Source organism: Sarcophilus harrisii, chromosome 2, assembly GCF_902635505.1.
Source record: "Sarcophilus harrisii chromosome 2, mSarHar1.11, whole genome shotgun sequence".
In the NCBI taxonomy this organism is placed as follows: Eukaryota; Metazoa; Chordata; class Mammalia; order Dasyuromorphia; family Dasyuridae; genus Sarcophilus; species Sarcophilus harrisii.
In genome coordinates this window covers 214,500,528-214,519,884 of record NC_045427.1, presented here as the reverse complement: position 1 = coordinate 214,519,884, position 19,357 = coordinate 214,500,528, and the positions used below count along the sequence as shown (strand labels likewise).

The 19,357-nt window shown below is 40.6% G+C and overlaps 1 protein-coding gene across 5 annotated transcripts; it reads left to right on the top strand.

Annotated features, from left to right (window-relative positions):
* The first annotated feature begins 3,046 nt into the window (after positions 1-3,046).
* CENPA (centromere protein A) lies at positions 3,047-12,327 on the top strand. 5 transcript variants are annotated; one of them, XR_002770037.2, is made up of 5 exons: positions 3,047-4,768; positions 4,846-5,002; positions 5,319-5,396; positions 6,534-6,640; positions 12,022-12,327. XR_002770037.2 is itself a non-coding variant. In XM_012547424.3 (5 exons), exons 1-4 carry the CDS (start codon positions 4,678-4,680, stop codon positions 6,603-6,605), a joined length of 357 nt encoding a protein of 118 aa, XP_012402878.1. In that variant the 5' UTR covers positions 3,062-4,677; the 3' UTR covers positions 6,606-6,640; positions 12,022-12,327. The 5 variants fall into 5 exon arrangements, 4 of the variants coding, with proteins under 4 accessions (XP_023357298.1, XP_012402878.1, XP_012402879.1 ...); XM_012547424.3 differs by having other exon boundaries at positions 3,062-4,768; positions 4,846-4,961; XM_023501530.2 differs by lacking the exon at positions 6,534-6,640 and having other exon boundaries at positions 3,048-4,768.
* The last annotated feature ends 7,030 nt before the right edge of the window (positions 12,328-19,357 follow it).

Here is a 19,357-nt window from a genome sequence, read left to right as displayed (position 1 = left end):
TTGAAAGAACTCTAATATAAATCATCTAATCCTCCCCGCCCAAAGCAGTTGGTTGTTCAGTTGTTTTTTAGTTGTTCTTTGTGACCACATTTGGGATTTTCTTGGCAGAAATACTAGAGTGGTTTGACATTTTTTTCTCTGGCTCATTTTACAAATAAGGAAACTTTGGCAAGTGGGGTTAAGTGACACGCCCAGGGTCACACAGTTAATAAGTGTCTCATGCTAGCTTTGAATGCAGTTAAATATCTCAGCAAGTAGTCCTTCAGGATCTCCAGCAATGCTTTTCATGATGGGGAGCTCCCTCCCCATACCCAGCAACCAATTATATTTTAAAAATTCAATTTGTTAGAAATCTCTTCTGCAAATTGAGCTAAAATCTAACCCAATTCTATTCCACCCCATTAATCCTAGCTTTATTCACTGAAGTTATTCAGAATATATATATAATAGAATCCTAAACCTGCTTCTACCCAAAAGCCTTTTAAATATGTGATGCTAGATTTCAGGTTCTTAAATCTCTTTTACAGACTAATTAGCCCCAATATGGACACTGTATGTTTTTGGTAAATATTAAAGGGATAAGCAACAGTTTCTGACCTTTTAAACCTATCTATATTCCTTTGGATGCCTCCATATTTGTAACTATCCCTAAACTGCGAACCAGAGGACACAGGACTGTCATCTTTATTTCACTTAAACTGTTTAGTATGAGACTAAAAGTCTGTGATTGAATTTATTAACTACAAGATCACAACATAGCATGTTTTTTTTTAAATCAAGACATTATATATTTAGCCCCCATCTTTTCCACCTCCAGAAATAAGATGGATCTCTTCTGTAGCCACTACCTTTTTTTTAATTAATGAGTTCAATAAATAAAATTATTGAGAGGGAGGAGAAAGAGAAGAGGGAAGGAGAAAGACAGAGGGTAGGAGGGAGAAGGAATATAAAGGGATGGAGGGAGAGAGAAGAAGGGAAACAAAGAGAAAAACAGAGACAAAGAGAACAGAGAGAGACAGAGGGACAGAGAGAGAGGAACAGAAAAAGTGGCCGGGAGAGATAGAAAAAGAGACAGAGAAAGAGAGAGAGAGAGAACGAGAGAGAGAGAGAGAGAGAGAGAGAGAGCACTGTTAGAAGTAGAAAGCAAAAATGGAATTGTTCCCCCCTCTCCCCACCTCATGAATATTGAATATTACATTTGATCTAGGGGATCACCTAGCTCTATTGCTCTTTTAAATTAATTTTATTACTTTTGTTTAGCTCTCTGAAATATTCACTTGGTAGATTAATTGCCATAGCACTAAATCTGTAAATTAATATGCATTTTTTTGTTCAGTTGTTTTCAATCATGTTTTTGTAATCCCATTTGGGATTTTCTTGGAAAGAGATGGGAGTGATTTGCCATTTCTTCTCCAACTTATTTTACTGATGAGGAAATTGAGGCAAACAAGATTTGCCCAGGGTCACAAAGCTAGTAAGTGTCTGAGTTTGAATTTGAACTCCTGTTGCTAACTCCTGGCATGGGACTCTTATTTATTTACTTTGCCAGCTAACTGCCCTAAATTAATATGCCATGTCTCCCTTCAAGTGGTGGTAAGCCATTCTTTGTCAGGCAGTTCACAGTTCAAAAAGAGCCTCTAAATTGGTCATATGTCCCCACTAAGTCACTTCTTATGTTGTGCCATAGGCTCCTTGGGGTCGCCCTACCTCAGCTGCTCTGCCTTATTTCCCTCCCAGCCGATGTCCGCAGGCCCCTTTCTTTGTAAAGCGAGGCGTGGACATGGGCTGTCAGCGTAAATATTGGCTGACTTTCCTTCTGCGATAGGCAGTGCCTGAGTCAATGCTACAATCTCCGCTTTCTGGGCAGAAGATCCAGGGGGGAGAGAAGAAGACCACAGGGTAGAGAGAGAGGGATAGTCCACCACTGCTGCCCGGAAACACGGGTGTCCCCCACAACAACACTGCTCCTGTCTGTAAAAAGAATCAGGCCAGGGTTTTTCAGCGGGATGTCAGAAAGGTCAGGCCTTGCTGACTGAGACTCCCCAAGGAGCTGAAAGCAGTCCTGTACGGGGGCCGGGTCAGAATGAGGATCTGGGAGCAAGGTGGCAGGGTTCAGAGCGGACAATTTGGAGAAAGTGAGGCGGGGATGGTGGAGAAGCAGGGCCTGAGAGTGGGTAATGCGAGCATTAGAGTGCCACCTATCAGGGGCAGACCTGAGCAGAGCCTCAACCGAGTGAGGGGCAGAGCAGCTGAGGTAGGATGACCCCAAGGAGACTATGGCCCAGTCCAGCGAGCATCCCACCAGAAATGGGAGAAGTCCCAAAGGTTCACCTTTGTTCCAAGGCAGGTAGCAGTTTTCAATTCAGCCACTATCTCCTAGTCCAAAGAATAGATCCACCCCCCTCCAAAGGCCCTGTGGGACCTTTGACCCCCCCAACTAGTTCCTCCTCGAATACCAACCCTGGCTGATCCTGTTGGACCAGTGCCATCCCTGGCACCACAAGACCTTCCTGACCTATTAGTTCCAGCTGACAGCCTCCCTAGATCCTTTGGTCCTCACTCCATACTTAAATTACTTCCGATAGTGCCCTCTTATTTGAACCCCACAAACCCCCAGCTGGGCCGTGATTGTTGGCTCTGTTTTAACTTTGAACCCCCTTATTTTGTGGCAGACCCAGTTCCTGGGACCTCTTCTCAGTCTACCTGTTCCTGGGAGCAGCCTAAAATCACCCTGGGAAGTATTCAACGTATAGGGACTCGTCTGGTGACTGCTTCCACAAGTCTTTCTGACCCTCCCTTCCACTTCCTTGATCAATCTCTCAGCATCCTCAACTGATGTTGCATTTGGCGCCAGGCCCCTGAAGGTGCATGGTTTGCCGTAGGGATGGACTGACCAGGATTGCCCACTCTGGTGCCCTCCTCAGAAGGCCAGATTCGTTCTGTGCCCCGGTAGCAGCGTTTCCCAGCCTGTCCGTTCTTCCAGGAGGGGACGGGCGGAGCCACTTCCGGCCCCATCTCTCCCCTTGGAGATTACCAGACAAAAACGGCGCTGCCGTTCCTTGCCCGCACGGCAGGGCTCGGGCTGGCAGCGCCGCAGCGCTTCTGACCGGTAATTCTGGGTACGCTGAGTTAAGCGTGCAAATGACCACGGACGTGACTCAGACCGAGTCGTCCATCTCCAAGCTGCAAAGCCAGGTTGCTCCCTGGCGGAGATGGTGCTCCGAAACCCAGGGGGACTTGACCTACTACTGCTGCCACGGGGACGCCTGTGTGCCGTTTTTATGCTAATAACTCTGGGGTCATCGGAGTTCCTAAGAATCTTGAGTCTAGACGCCTGGAGCAGAGTCAAAGAAAGAACGGGTACCAGTCTGTTTAATTCCTCCCCGTGGCTAACCAGCCTTATTACACCCCTTATAGGACCCTTGCTCCTCCTTCCCCGCGCCCTTACTGTAGGCCCTAGCATCGTCTCTGAGCTTGTTCGCCTCATCCGTTGTGTGAGTGTGTGTAAAGATCTTTGCGAACCTTAAAGTATTAAATGACTGATTTTTTTTTTTAACCTAAAATGGCTTCTTCAAATGTGAACTACTTTTAACCAATGAAAGTGCAAACCCAGGAAAAAAACTGTCACTTTTAATTACGTTGGCTCAGTCAGACCACAGACAATGAATATACGTGCAATTATGGGCCTTTCTGTAAAAGCAATTGTTTTTCTTTAAAAAACGTTTTGTTATTGCATTTGTTTTTTTTTTTTTTTTGCATTTATGTTCTTAAGTCTCGCGAGAGTGACCTGTACATACAAGCGTTTTCAGATCACTTTCTCCTTCCGCCACCGCCTGATTTTTACGGAGTTAGCGCAAGGAGGGAAAGGGACTTTACAAGCATCCTCTCTCCCCCGAAAACAAGAAGAAGGCGGCCTTCGTTGTGCCGGTGTGGGGGAGTGAGACGATGACGCGAGAGCTGGGGGCGGAGAAACTCGCCTCGCGCAGAGCCACGAGGAATCGCGGAGGGGAAGAGCGGGCAGTGAACGCCAGACGAGCAGAAGCCCGGATCTCCGCCAGGGGGCGTACCCATTCTGGCCCAGCTACGCCCCCTAACTCGTACTGATGTCAATAAAGTCTATTCTACTGCCTCAGGCTCTAATTTGTCAGCTGGCGCGGAAGTTCACGGACTGCCCACTGGCGGACCTAGATTATGCATCTCTATTGGTTATTTTGGCCTTCAAACAAGAACTAACGCTGCCCCCTCTTCCTCCTCCGCCTCCTGCCTGCTTTTTCTGTCACATTTATTGGTCGTCAGGCGTAGGCTCCGCCCTAATTCCCGCCCCCCAACTAGTGTACACTTTATTCTGAACCGAGTAAGGGAAAAGGCCGGAAGTGATGTATCCGCTGCGCGAAGTTTGAATTTTAAGCCCTGGACAGCGGTTAAGGGGCGCCTGCCTAGAGGCAGCCGGTGGCTGCGGGTGCGAAGGATTGAGTCCGCTTCCTGCTCTCCAGCTTTCCCCGGCTCTGCCCCCTCCTCCGATCTCCTCTCCTTCCCCGGGCTGGCCCGCGCCTTCCGGACCGCAAGCCAGTCGGTCAGAGCGGCCTCCCTCAGCGCGAGGCGCCCGGAGAAGGGAGGGGAGGAAGGAAGGAAAAAGGGAGCTTCGATGCCTGCGCGCTGCCCCCACCTGCCAGGACCATGAGACCGGACCGTCGCAAATCCACCCCTCGGAAGCGCCTCTCGACCTCGTCTCAGCCGCGCGCCTCCACCTCCACGGCCGCCCCCGCAGGTAAGCGGGAGGGCGCGCGACTCCAGCCCGCTCCCCGCCCGCGTTGGCTTTCCCCTGATGATCCTTGTTTGTCGTAGGCCCTTCTCGCCGCCGCCGCTTTCCCGGTAGAAGGGGCCATCGAGTGCTCAGGGAGATCCGAAAGCTACAGAAAAGCACAAACCTGCTGATCAGGAAGGCACCCTTTGGCCGACTAGTGAGCATCAGGGAGAGCCCCGTCCTAACCCTGCGGTTCCTGTTCGTGAGCTTGCCCAGGATTTTTAACTCTCTCTGAGATTCGGGGACGTCCTCCCACCCCGGCACCTCCTCCGGCGGTGCCTTCCGCCTCTCTCACCACCCCCGCTAGCGTTTAACGTGATTGATGCTTTGCTCCAGATAACGCCTAACACACGCTTTTTCTGTCCGATCGCTGCTGTTCCGTCTCCTGGTTGGGATTGAAGCCATCCCCAAGAGTGAAGTCCAGAAAGGGGGGCGGGGCGGGGAGAAGAGTCTCTTTCCTGTGTTTTAGCCTTGATCTTTTCCTCTTTGTTTTTTTGCCGTCTTCAAACGACAGGTTAGAGAAATATGCCTCCGATACACTCGAGGAGTGGACTTTTACTGGCAAGCTCAGGCCTTACTGGCCCTACAGGAGGTGAGAAGAGGGTCAGGGGAGGTTCTGTTTCATTTTAAGAGGGGTGGTTGGTTGTTGGGGGAAAGGGATGTCATAAAATAGTATCAGCTTCCCAAATAACTGATTGGAATAGGGACTGTCACAAAGAAGCATGAATGAAGCATGAGGCAGAATGCCTTCACAAAGTGAATACAAAAAAATAAATGAGGGCTTGAGGGGACCTCAAAGATCTAGATCCTGCCACTGTAATGCAATAACAAGTGTTAGTAGGTTCCATCTCTTACATAGCATTGAGTCCCTCTCCAAGATTGAGGTTCAGGAATGAAAAATTGTATTGCATCAGCACCACTTACCCCATTCATTCTTTTTGAATTTTTTATTATATATTTTGAATATAATGGGACTTACTTTGGCAAGGTCAGCTGCCTCTGAATTTGATATGCGAAGAATAGTAAATGGTAAGAAAAATTTCCCCAGTTTTTCTAGACAACTTCAATTCTTCTATTTCTTTCCCTGTACCCAGGCAGCAGAAGCATTTATAACTCATTTATTTGAAGATGCCTACCTCCTCTCCATACATGCCCGGAGAGTAACCCTGTATCCCAAAGATATTCAACTGGCCAGAAGGATCCGAGGTTTACAGGAAGGACTAGGCTAAATATTTGAGTACCAATGGACTCTTAAACCCAGGAATTAAAAATATGATTCTTTTCTATTTGTTCGACCACTTGAGTTCCCAATCTGGACTTGTTACTACTCATCTTCAACACCTTGTCATCGTACCCTTCTCTTGGGCACAGATCTCCGGAGAATCTTGAATTGTTCCTTTATACAAAATATAAATAAACTTTTTTAAATTAAAAATTGGCCAGAATCGCCCTCTCTTTGGTGGGGAGAAGAGGTGTGTGTGTGTAGGAGGAGATGAGTGCCGGGAGTATCTAGCAAAATGTCCTCTGGAGTATGTTACCAGGTTCCTTAATGCAGAGTTCATTAAAAATAGATAGGAATTAGATCTGTGATTTTATTGGTATAGGTGAGGAAACCCCCTCTTCTGAAGCAGTGATACCTCATAGCTTTAAGAGTCAGGTGGTGACTTGTCTGGTATCACAAAGATCATATGTGATGATTAGAAATAAAACTTGAACCCAACTTTTCCAGGTTTTGCAGCTGGCTCTCTGCACTATAATACTCTGCTTATCAAATTCACCCCAGGTGTGGAAATGGGAATAGGAACAATGGGAAGAAATAGAGAAGTGACCTTCAAGGTAGTACAGAATTTTTCTCACATTCTATTTTATTTTTCTCTCTCACAAGTGGCAATACCTGCCTGTTTGACCATAGGCCATCTCCCGCCTTGGGTAATAATTGGTAGGGTAGGGTAGGACTTAACTTTTCTGAAGGTACTTTGACTATAAGTTGCTGTGCTGTTCTTCTTTTGTATAATATAATGGTTCTCTGGGAGCAGGTTTCTTGGGGAGGTTTTCTGGAGGCAGCCTTAGTTTCATTTCAAAGTAATCATCACTTCAAATTCAGCCAGCTGATAAAATGAAATCCAAAAATTTATTTTCTGCTTCCAAGTCTTGTCTCTTTCCTTGGGCCCAATTAGCTTTCTTAGAGGCCCATCTCCCTCCTTGGTTCCAAGAGCTCTTGCAGCTTGTCCTTTGTCGCCTCCAGCTCCCTCTGAATCTTGGTTCTGAATCTTCACAACTGTCGCCTCCATCACTCCTGGCTCTCAATCTCCCAGAGTGCTCTTTGCCCCTGAGAGCTTCTTGCTTATATGCTGTACACCGAGTACACCACAATCATTATATTACTGGGAAATCATTATTTGTTGTAGGATTAAATCAGTGCTAAACTAAATTTAACCATTGTCTCCTCAATTCCACTTAGTACTTTGTTTCAAGTTCTGGCCCATAACATCTTGTAGGATCAGATCAATCATACTGAACCATGCTAAACTAGATAATTATTGGCTCTATCAATTCTAATGACTTAACACTTTGTAAGGATTCCAACAAGTTGCATCCTCCACTGCTTCAATACCCAGTAGTGGAGACATATATGTCTTCCCTCTCATAAATGTAATGCCAGTGCCTGACAGTTGGCTTATTGTTCAAGATTAACAAGGCTAAGTGAAGTGGCTAATGAAAAGTAGAGACATCTGTAAGCTTTAAAACTCCAAGAGACATGGTGGTATAGTTGTCATTTGAAATCAGGAAAGTCAGGGTTCAAATCCTACCCCTGACATGACAACAGAGTGAATCTGTATTAGTAATTAATTTCTCAGTACCCTAAGCAAATCTTATAAGACACGTTACAGAGTGCAGAGGAAGTCTATTCAGAATTTTTTTTTTGCACCAATGAAATCAAGATTATGATGCCCTCAAAAGCCTCAAATACAAATGGAAATTGTCATGTTTGAGCTGATCTTCATCTTAATGAATAATGTTTAGCATATTTGTCTTTGAGTTAAAATTTTCCCAGTGTGCCCAATTATTTTAAAGATGTATGTGTATATTTACAATCTTAAAATAATTAAGAATGAGTACAACCTGCCAACATGGACTAAAGATCCTAAATTCAACTAAATGTAAAAGAAATCTGTCCATGAGAAGAGAATCACAAAGTTTTCCCCTAATGCAGAGAGATCTGAATCAAAGATACTTTGGTCTTTAAAACAAAATGAAAAAAGATTAAGTCTTAAGCAGCCAATAAAATTGATAAAATGTCACTCAACAAGCATTGGCTAAGCACCTACTATATACCAGGTACAATAATGAGTAATTAAATGAAAAATATTAAAAGGGTGAATACTGGGTATTTAGAAAAAAATCTATATTGATGATAAACATAATGAAACATGCCTGTTTCTTCAGCTAAGAGGTGTTATATATATCATTAGATTTTTTTACTAGTTATTTTTAATTTTTTATTACAAAGAAAAGTTCAGTTCTAAGAAGTAGGAAGGGCATGGGATATATTTAAAAGTGCAAATTAAAAACAAAAGGCATCAATATTCATAATCACTTTAATCTGTTATCTAGAACATGAAATACATATTAGAACAAAGAATCATGGACACTTGAATATTTTGCCTGTAAAATACATTCCAAAAATAACCACATGAACAGTTGTATTTATAGCAACTCCTTTTGTAGTGGCAAAGGACTAGAAACTTGCAGGGCATCCATCAATTAGGGAATGACTAAAAGAATTACGGCAGTTGAATGTAATCGAATATTATTAGACCTAAGATACAAAAGGGAAAGTTTCAGAAAAATCTAGATGACCTGAGAACTTATACTGAGCAGAACCAGGAAAACAGTTTATATAATAACACTAAAAATGAATAACTTTAAAAGATTTTAGAACTTTGACCAATGAAGGAACATGATACTCATCTTTTGAGACCTATCATAAGATAGAAAATGAGAATAAATTAATATAGTTAATGTAGAAATGTATTTTTTTTTAATTTTTAGAAGTGCCATGTGTTCTTGTTTGTTTTTCCCCCGTTTATACATTTTTTAAAATATATGTTCATGAAACATGTTGGAAGAGAAAAATCAGAGCGAAAAGGAAAAACACAAAAAAAGAAAAAAAAGTGAACATAGCATGTGTTGATTTACATTCAGTCTCATAGTTCTCTCTGGATGCAGATGGCATTTTCTATCCAAAGTTTATTGGGATTACCTTGGATCACTGAACCATAGAGAAGAGTAAAGTCTTTCATAGTTGATCATCGAACTATCTTGCTGTTACTGTGTACAATGTATTACTGGTTCTACTTGTTTTGTTCAGTATCAGTTCATGTAAATCTTTGCAAACCTTTCCAAAATCAGCTTTTTCATAATTTTTTTATAGAACAATAATATTGCATTACCTTTGTATACCATAACTTATTCCATCATTCCCCAGTTGATGGGTATTTTACTCATTTTTCAATTGTTTGCCACCACTAAAAGAGCACTACTGGATCAAAGGGTATGCACAGTTTTATAGCCTTTTAAGCATACAAAATTGTTCTATACAATGGTTGGATCATTTCACAATCCCATCAACAATGCATTAGCATCCTACTTTTGCCTGTCTCTCCAGCATTTATCATTATCTTTTCCTGTCATTTTAGCAAACCTGAGAGGTGTGAGGTGATAATCTTAGAGTTTTAATTTGCATTTCTCTAGTGATTTAAAGCATTTTTCATATATTATAAATGGCTTTAATTTCATCATCTGAAAATTTTTCCTTCATATCCTTTGAACATTTATCAATGGGGGAATGACTTGTATTCTTATAAATATATAAATTCTTTATATATTTTAGAAATGAGGCCTTTATCAGAAATACTAGCTGTAAAAAATTCCCAGCTTTCTACTTCCCTTTTAATTTTGTTTGTGCAGAAACTTTTAAATTTGATATAATTAAAGTTGTCTATTTTATGTTTCATGATGTTCTCTAGTTCTTTGGTCATAAAGTCCTTTCTTCTCCAAAGATCTGATAGGTAGACTATCTGTTGCTCTCCTAATTTGCTTATAGTGTCACTCTTTAAACCCAAATCATGTACCCATTTTTACCTTATTTTGGCATAGGATGTGAGTTGTAGGTCTATGCCAAGTATCTGACATATCATTTTCTAGTTTTCTCAGCAATTTTTGTGAAATAGTAAGTTCTTATTCCAGAAGCTGGAGTTTTGGAGTTTATCCAATACTAGATTACTATAGTCATTGATTATTGTGTCATGTGTATCTAACCTTTTCCACTGATCCACCATTTTATTTCTTAGCCAATATCAAATGGTTTTGATGATTGCTGCTTTATAATATAGTTTTAGGTCTGGTACTGCTAGATCACCATCCTTTGTATTTTTTAAAATTAATTTCTTTGATATTCTTGCCCTTTTGTTCTTCCAGATGAATTTTGTTATTTTTTCTAGCTCTTATTTTTTGGCAGTTTGATATGGCACTGAACAAGTAAACCAATTTTGTAGAATTGTCATTAGTTCAGCCTATTTATGAATATTTGGCATTTTTAAGAATGTATTTAAAACCTTGCCAATATCTATTTGTAATCAAGTTAGTTGTATTATTTTTCCACGGGGAAGGGAAGAAGAGAGGAGAAGGGTTAAAAAAAATTACTTTATAGTTGAAAATGTTTTTAAAAATAAAACTGTTCAAGGATATTTTAATGTTTAGATAAAGTAAGAGAGGGAAGAATCAAGACTAACTCAAAGGTTCTGAACCTAATAAATGGGAAGATAGTGATCTCCTAACAAACAGTAAAATTTTAAGGAGCAGGTTTAAGGAAGAAGATGTGATAATTTTTCTGTATTACTAAGATATCTAGTCACATAACTAGTTGGAACTTGCAAAATTTAGCTCCAAATAATCAATTGATTAGTGAAGAGAATTTCTAGCTCAGTTTTACTACCTTTATTCACTTAAGATGAGCATTTCAAGTAATCAAATATAGCTCCTGTGTTGATTAATCTGTATATTCCAGGTTGATCCCTGGACTATGCTGACTAATTTGTTATTTTATCTGTAGCTCTTTCCCTTCCATCTTCTACCCTTCATCCTTTACAAATATTCTTCTGTATCCCTCCTGCCTTGTCATTTAAACCTATGTAAGATTGCTGAAACAGCTTCTCAGGAACTATTGGTGGTTGTATGTCATAGATCTATGTTCAGCATACAATATAAACTGGTTACTAAAATGTTTCTGCATGTTGATAAATATGATTGGACAATTTTTATATCAAAGATCGAGTTCCATTTTGGGATATGAATAAATGCACGAAACTATGTATTAAACCTTTACCATGTGCCACAGACTGTTATGTGCTTAAGATATCAATACAAAATCAAAATGTTCCTTTAGGAGCCTATATTCCAATAGGGGAAGAACAATGCATAAGAGTAAATGGTGGCAAGGGAAGAAGTTTTTATCTGGAAAGTTAAAGAGAAGGTGATAGAGCCACAGGGCAGTTGATTAACTTGTTCTTTTCCAGCATTAAGAAGACTGAGAATAGCATGGCACCAGGAAAGCCAGAGAGACCCTGTTTTGTCTGGTCTGAATTGGCTATATAGAACTCTCAGCCAGAAGAGGAGTTGAAGTGCCAGGTGGGATATATCAAATGTAAGATTCCTTTAGGATGTCCAGGAGGAGATAGCCAACAGGCAACTGATAATGTGGAACTTGAGTTAAAGGGAGCCAACTTAGAGATTTGGTTATTATTGGAGTAGAGATGGTACTTGAACCTACAGAACTGAACTGGGTCATCAAGATGGGCAGTGTAGAGAAAGAAAGAAAGGGTCCAGGACTTTCCTGGGTTTGGGACAGCTGTGAAGGGACCATATTCCAGACATGGAAGGTAGAGGGGATCTAGAGGTAAGCAGAATGGTGATCTGGAGGCACAGCAGGCTGACCTAGATAAAAATCTTTCATGGCTTTTACTTTCTTGCTGCTCTTTAACCTCAGCATTCTGGTTTCTGACCCCATACTGAACTGAAACTGCTTTCAACCACACAGCAGTGATTCCACCTGCTCAAAATAATTCCATTTTCTCAGTCTTTATCCTCCTCAGCCTCTTTGCAGCTTTTGACATCACTGACCATGTCTTTCTCCTGAATTCTTTTTCCTTCTTTAGCTTCCTAACTAGGAGGGAGGAGAGCTACTATGGAGCAGTAGAAGATATAGCAGACAGTGGCATTGATGGGCGGTAGTGACAGGTGACACCTGGATGTCTGCAGGATTGCTGCAGAAGATAAGCATTGTGACAAAGCAGCCATGAAAGGTAGCACTGATGGAAGTCCTATGCAGGGTAATAATGGATGTCACAGAGACTCTGCAAGTCCCTGTGGGGAGGGAAGGGTCACTGGAGGGTATTATTTTTTAGTGGCTCAGATGCAAATCTCATTTTTTTCTATTAATTTTAAAAATAAAACCATTCTGTTTTGAACCTTTTGAGCCTGTGTGCTTGTAAGAAGTAATTGATTACCTTTGGATAGTGACAGATACTAAAATGACAGACCAGGGAAGTAAAAGAGCCCCAAAATATACCCATGCTCATAACATCACAAGTGAGCCTCTGACACGAGTTAATATAAAGAAAAACTACTTAACAATTCCAAAAGTGATAGTTTGTCTCAATATATAGGGAGTTCTCATCACTGGAAATTTTTAAGCAGAAGTCAGAATCACTAGGTTCAGGTATTGTAAAAGGAATTGCTGTTCAGATAGAGGTTATTCTATATCATATCTGAGACCTCTCCAACTCAAATTCTGCATCTGATTTCTCTTGCCTCATCCCTAGCTTTTCTCAATAGATTGTAAAGATAAATTCCAGTTTTCCTCCATGTAACAAAAAATAACCCCCTTCTCAAAAAAAGAGGATATGTTTTGAGGGAGGTAACTTGTAAATGTTAATATCTAGCCCTCCATCCTCATCCTTAGGCTCCAAATTGTTTATTGTTCCCTCCTTTTTCAAGAGGATCAATGGTTTCAGGAGGGTGATATCTTGACTTACAATTGAATTGGACTTAAAGAGGCAGGACTGTGCAGAATCATCAGCCTCATTCTCTCCACAGTTACCTAACTGACAACAAGACATAAGTAAAAACAACCAACTGTGACCCAGCTCTAGACAGCTACTTAAAGACTCAAGGCACTCTGAACATTGTCAGCCACCCAGAACCACCTAATTCAAGATCTATCAATGTCTAATTTTAACTAAGTCAGAAAGTCTATAATAGCTCAGAGCAAAAAGCATTTTTTTTTAACAGAACAGAGATAGTAACTTAAAAAAAAAAGATATTCCCCCAAACATCCAAGATTATGTTCTCTCAAAGTTTTCCAAAGAATTAGTGGAAGAATGCCCATATGGAGAGGAACACAAGAGGTCTGCGCAATTCACATCTATTGCTGCAAAACAAAAACCACAGATGTTTTCTAGTGACATCATCATGTCTGTGTTGTGTGGATGTGAACTGCTTTCTGTTAGCATCTGTTGATCTCTAAAGAGTGAGCCATTGGAGGCCAGCAGGAATGTAACTAGAAAGCCTCTCCTTCCAAGGGAGGCATAAAGTTCTTAGTATGAAGCTAACCGAGCAGCCAGCAGAAGCTGTACACGACTTCCATTAATCCCTCTCGAAGTCCGTGGTACCTGCTAACTACCTAACTTGGGGAAAGAGAATATCTTTTAACTCTTGTTATGTCCCCTCAAACCTTTGTGACAGGTATACCTAATAGAAGCCATCTGGTTGGTGTGCCAATAAACCTGGAGCAATAACAGAGCAAGGTGATGTCTGAGCACTGGAAACCGAACTTTACCCATGAGGAAACAGCCCCGAAGAGTTACCCACAAATAACAAATGATAGGACTGGCATTCAGAATCATATTGCTGAAGTCCAAATCCAGGACTAGTTACAAAGTACTTTCACCTCCTACTTCTTTCACAGGATTAAGATCAACCCAGGTAATGGGAAAAGAAATTCATAACAATTACAAAAGTGCACTACAAAAGTAAGGCGGTGGTGGGAGTTGTCTTCATTGTAGTACAGTAGTTGTCTGTGAAAATGCAAATAATTTACAGAGACAGCACCAACCCATCATTATGCATGTAAGAGAGACTAGTAAGACCAGACCTAGTCAGGATACATGTCTGAGCTGTGGCTAGCCGACGGTTTCCAGGGACTAAGCTTTATATCTTGATGGTAGTTTTCAGTGTATGAATTATAAGCAAAAGGCACCAGAAAAACAAGAAATCCAAAACAGCTGACAAACAAATGAAAATCTTCCCCACTTTGCTCCCTATCCTCCCCCAGTGAGCATACCTGCTAACAGTTACCTAAGCAGGGTATCATGTGCTGGACATCAAAAGGGAATAGCACTTTTCTTCATACAGTAGTAATTACCTCACCCAGTCTTTATTATATATTCTGGCTGTACAAAATCACTGATCTTTGTTTAGAATTCTTTCAGTGCCTATATTTATATCTATAAATTCATAGTTACCATACCTATATATAAAACAAACAGAATAAAACATTTAGGCTACAGAGTCAACAATAATGTACTCTTCCCCAGAAAGCAGGAGTAACTGTGTCAATAGAAACTTCCTGCCTCTGGAAGTGCTTTGTTTTGGACCGTGGTTGAATCTTCCCTGGAGAGCTTGGTATTGGTTATCAGTTCATGTCTTTGGTTTTACAAATTCAACTTCTAAACAAGCTCTGAATTACCCAAACGCATAGGGTGACTTAGGAGAAATGATATTGCCACAGCAGGAAAAAAAAAAGGGTTAAGGGGGGCTTAAGTGGATTGGATAAGGGGATGAGACTCTCCATGTCCAGCAACAGTGGAAAAAGAAGTTGGGGTTGTAGAACAGCCATTGTGGACCTGGGGGATTGGAGGGATTCTAAGTGGTAAAGTATATTGTCGCTAGGTGGCACTATTATGCCATGGCCTATATTCTACCATGACAGATGATATTAAGATAAAAACAAAAACGATACACTTTGCCAGTCAATGAATTCATCGGGTAACATAGCACCTACCAGGTACTCTTTTCCTTTGGATCTACAGTTCCCTCCCTTCTCTGTGGTTGGAAGGGTCACACTGCTAGAAGCTGCTTCCTGACCTTAATCTCCCTCGAACTCCTAAATGGACTGATAGAGGTGCAGGGGACACATTTTGCAAAGCTGCTTCCTTCCTTGAGTGCCTAGGCTGCCCTTTCAATTCCTCCAGGGCTACAATTACTAAAGGGATAAGACGTCATAAACATACCTTTACACTTTGTTTAATATATTAGCACTTCCAGACCCACATTGAGAAAAGATATCATTTCTAATAGTAACAGACCACCCTGGCCCCCAATACTTAAAGGTCAGAAAGGTTAGATTCTATCTCCTCCCAAGGTCCTCTAATATTTCTAAGGGGAATTGCTTTCTGCAAATGACTTCAGCCTCCATCTATGGTGTCCTTCACCCTTACCCCACTTTGTTGAGGGTGAGTCTGGGCACTCCAGTTTCATCTAGTACTAACAGATTAGCTGGTACCAAAAAAGTTTACTTCCAAAGGTATATTAACAATTATACAAACATATCCCCCCAACATGTGGGAGGTTCAATCCTGCTTTCCTCCTTCACCACCTCAGTTTCTAGAGAAAGGAAGGGCATTAGGTTCATAATTTAACTCATTCCCATAGAATCTAGTCCCAATCAAAAAGTTATCAAACTGTGCACACCCCTTGATCCAGCAGTGTTACTACTGGGCTTATATCCCAAAGAGATCATAAAGGAGGGAAAGGGACCCACATGTGCAAGAATGTTTGTGGCAGCCCTTTTTGTAATGGCTAAAAACTGGAAACTTAGTGGATACCTATCAATTGGAGAATGGCTGAATAAATTACTATATATGAATATTATGGAATATTATTGTTCTGTAAGAAATGACCAGCAAGATGATTTCAGAGAGGCCTGGAGAGACTTACATGAACTGATGCTAAGTGAATTGAACAGAACCAGGAGATCATTATACAAAGCAACAAGAATGTATGATGATCAATTCTTCAACAATGAGATGATTCAAACCAGTTCCCATAGTTTAGTGATGAAGAGAGCCACCTACACCCAGAGAGAGGACTGTGGGAACTGAGTGTGGACAACATAGTATTTTCATTCTTTTTGTTGTTTGTTGGTATTTTGTTTTCTTCCTCAGTTTTTTTTTCCTTCTTGATCCGATTTTTCTTGTGCAGCAAGATAACTATATAAATATATATACTTATATTGGATTTAACATATATTTTAACATATTTAACATGTATTACCTGCCATCTAGGGGAGGGGATGGGGGGAAAATTTGAAACAGAAGGTTTTACAAGGGTCAATATTGAAAAATTACCCATGCATATGTTTTTTTAAATAAAAAGCTTTAATTAAAAAAAAAAAGAAGAAGAAGAATCTAGTCCCAATTTCAAATCCAAAACCCCTCCTCTGGTTCAAACTCCAGGGACCCTGGCTTCTCAAAGCATGTCACCCTACCTGAATCCTGATTCAAAGATCTCCACAATTCAAACTCCTTGCCCCCTGAGGATCACCTGCACCTAAAACTGAGGACAAATAAACCAGAACAGAAACAAACCCCACCATATCCACTTCTCAGAACTGGGGTAAAGGAAAGGAAGCAGGAAGAAGCTGAGTTCTGCTCTCACCCATTCAGTACATTGTGTCCACATTGGGTAAAATGGATAGGAGTCATAGAAAAAGAGCCCAGCCTAAAAGTAAAGACACAGGCAACCAAAGGAGGGTGTCCCCGCTGTGTGGAAGGGGACACATCAGAACTAGGATTCCCTAAGAAACAATTATGAATTTTCTCTTTTTCCCTATCCTACCCCCAACATTCCATCATCTCCAGCATTCTACTCTCTGCTGAAGATACGGCTCCTCTCCATACCAAGAACGATTTTTATTGCTACCCTTGATCCTCAACCCCTTCTCTCTCCCCTAGAAACTGACCATAATTTGCCTAGTCACACAGCTTGTAATATCTTAGGCCAGATTTGAATTCAAGTTAAGGGGAAATCCAGGTTTTCTATCCACTCACCCACTATATAACTGCCCTTGACGACTCTACCACCTACAGACATTATCACCATCACCACCACCACTAGCATTTATATAGCACCATAAGGTTTGCAAAGCACTTTATAAATATTACTCCATCTTATTCTCACAAGAGTGGGAGATAGGTGCTACTGTTATCTCCATTTAACAGCTGAGAAAATTGAGAATTGGAGAATGGCTGAGGCAGAATTAAAACAAATCTGAATTTGTTCAAGAACAAATTTCTGAATCCAAGTTTAGTACTCTTATTTACTATTCCACCTAGCTGTCAATATTTCTTTAGCCTTTCAAGTCACCATCCTATATATTGCTTCAATTCCATAGCTAAATCCAACCCCCAGCCCAAAAGCCATCCACATTTGTTGCTTCCATTTCCTCTTCTCTCATTCCTCAACCCTTTGCAATCTTAGTTTCCAAAACCCACTATCTATATGGCATAGCTCTCTTCAAAGTTGTCACTATCCTTTCAACATTATTGCTATATTTTATTTTTATTTTACCATCATTTTCAAATATATTCCTTACCTTTCTCTACCTAAAATAATAATAATAATAATGATCCTTTGTAACAAAGAATAAAAAGTTTGGCAAAATTAACCAACACTTCAACTGAATGTTACAGTAAATGAAATGTTCCACATCAATAGCTCCTCTCCCCATCTTTTCCAAAGAAGGGAAGAAAGCAGTTTATTTTCTCATCTCTTACCAATTATCTCTTAATTGCCGACTGTAATGCTCTTTTTCAGTCATGGTGTTCCTGACCTCTGCAGTAAAATCGCTGATCACACCTTCTTTTTAAAAATCCTTTCCCTTAGCTTTTTTGTGACTCAGCTGTATCCTGGTTCTCTTCTTATCAGTCTGACCATACCCTTTCAATCTGCCTGAATGGATCTTTACCTGTCTTCCACCACTTCTGGGGGTTCTGGGTATTTAGGGGATTGGAGCAGCAAATGATAGTGGGAATGGGGTAAATCACACTGACTCCCTCTTGTGATTCAGTTCTGAAGCTAGCTCAGTTCTCTTTCAGTCCAATTATAGGGTCTTGTTCAATTTCTGTCCCATGAGAAAACTATTCAATTATAAGAATTGTGAGCAGATTTTGTTGCATTATTTGAACCTAAGCCTATGTGGGTGGGAAGCTAGACCACTTCTAGCAGAGACACTTAACTAAGGACCTAGGTTCTGCTGACCAGAAACCTAACCAAATCCAAAGATTGATGGAGTTTTCTCGCTGTTAAATGTCTCAAGCAACATGTCTTATCTGAAAATTAGCCCTATGCTGATCAATTATTTATGAATTCAGGGAACTGTGCCTGTTCATTCCCCACCTCTTACTTTGGGAAGTCCCTAATCTTTCTTTCAATTAGAAATCAGCTTACCTAATGTGGTATCCTGGTTAATTGTTTCCTTTTAATTAATTGATCTTATTTGATTAATTTTTTGTAATGTATAAAAATCTCTCCCCCTTTATTTGGGGCCTGGTACCAATGCTGAGGAAGATAACTGGTCCCAATTTGTTGAGCAATTGGCATGCGTTGCTTAATAAATCCATATGCTCAAAAATTCAAACCTTTGTTTCCTCAATCATTTTATCTTTCTCTACTCACAGTGTTCCTCAAAGTCCATCCTGGTTCCTTTTCCATTTTTTCACTAGGTCCCCATTATTTTGTAATCTCCTTGAGGGCAGGGAATATCTTTTGTCTCTTTTTTTTAATCTCCAGAACCTATTACAGTACCTTGCACATAGAAGGAGCTTAATTATATGTTTATTGAACTAGTGACTGACTGATCTCACTAATTTTCAGGAGCTCAATTATTATTTCTCTCTACGTGACTCCCCACATTTGAACATCCAGCCAAATCTCTCTCCAAAGTTCTAATACTAACTACATCACCAACTGCATATTAGATATGTCCTACCAGATATTCCATTCTCCATTTTAAATTCAATATGAATTTAAAAACTCATTATCTTCCCCCAAAACTGATTCTCCTCCAACATTTTTCTTTTCTTTTTGATGACACCGCCATTCTTTTGTTATACAAGTCTGCAACCTTTATGTTATTCCAATCTTTCCTCTCCCTCACCCTATATATCTAATCAATTCTAAGATTTGTTAAGTCTACCTTCACAAAAGATCTTACAGTCCCTTTTTTTTACTCACATGCCTAACATCTTAGTTGAGGTCTCACCTAATCTAGTGAATAACATCTTGGCTTCTAGTCTTTCCTCTCACTAATTCATCCTCCATACAACTACCAAAATAGTCTTTTAAAAACATTGTTCTAAGGCAGAAATATAAAAATTCTCAAAAAAAACCCCCAAAATCCATATCATAATGACTCCCCAAGAAATATCCCAA

Coding starts and splice junctions, on each gene's coding strand:
- CENPA (XM_003767106.4), top strand. CDS start 4,678: ATGAGACCGGACCGTCGCAAATCCACCCCTCGGAAGCGCCTCTCGACC. Junction 4,962..5,318: donor AGGCACCCTTTGGCCGACTA/GTGAGCATCAGG, acceptor TTCAAACGACAG/GTTAGAGAAATATGCCTCCG. Junction 5,397..5,898: donor CCTTACTGGCCCTACAGGAG/GTGAGAAGAGGG, acceptor CCCTGTACCCAG/GCAGCAGAAGCATTTATAAC.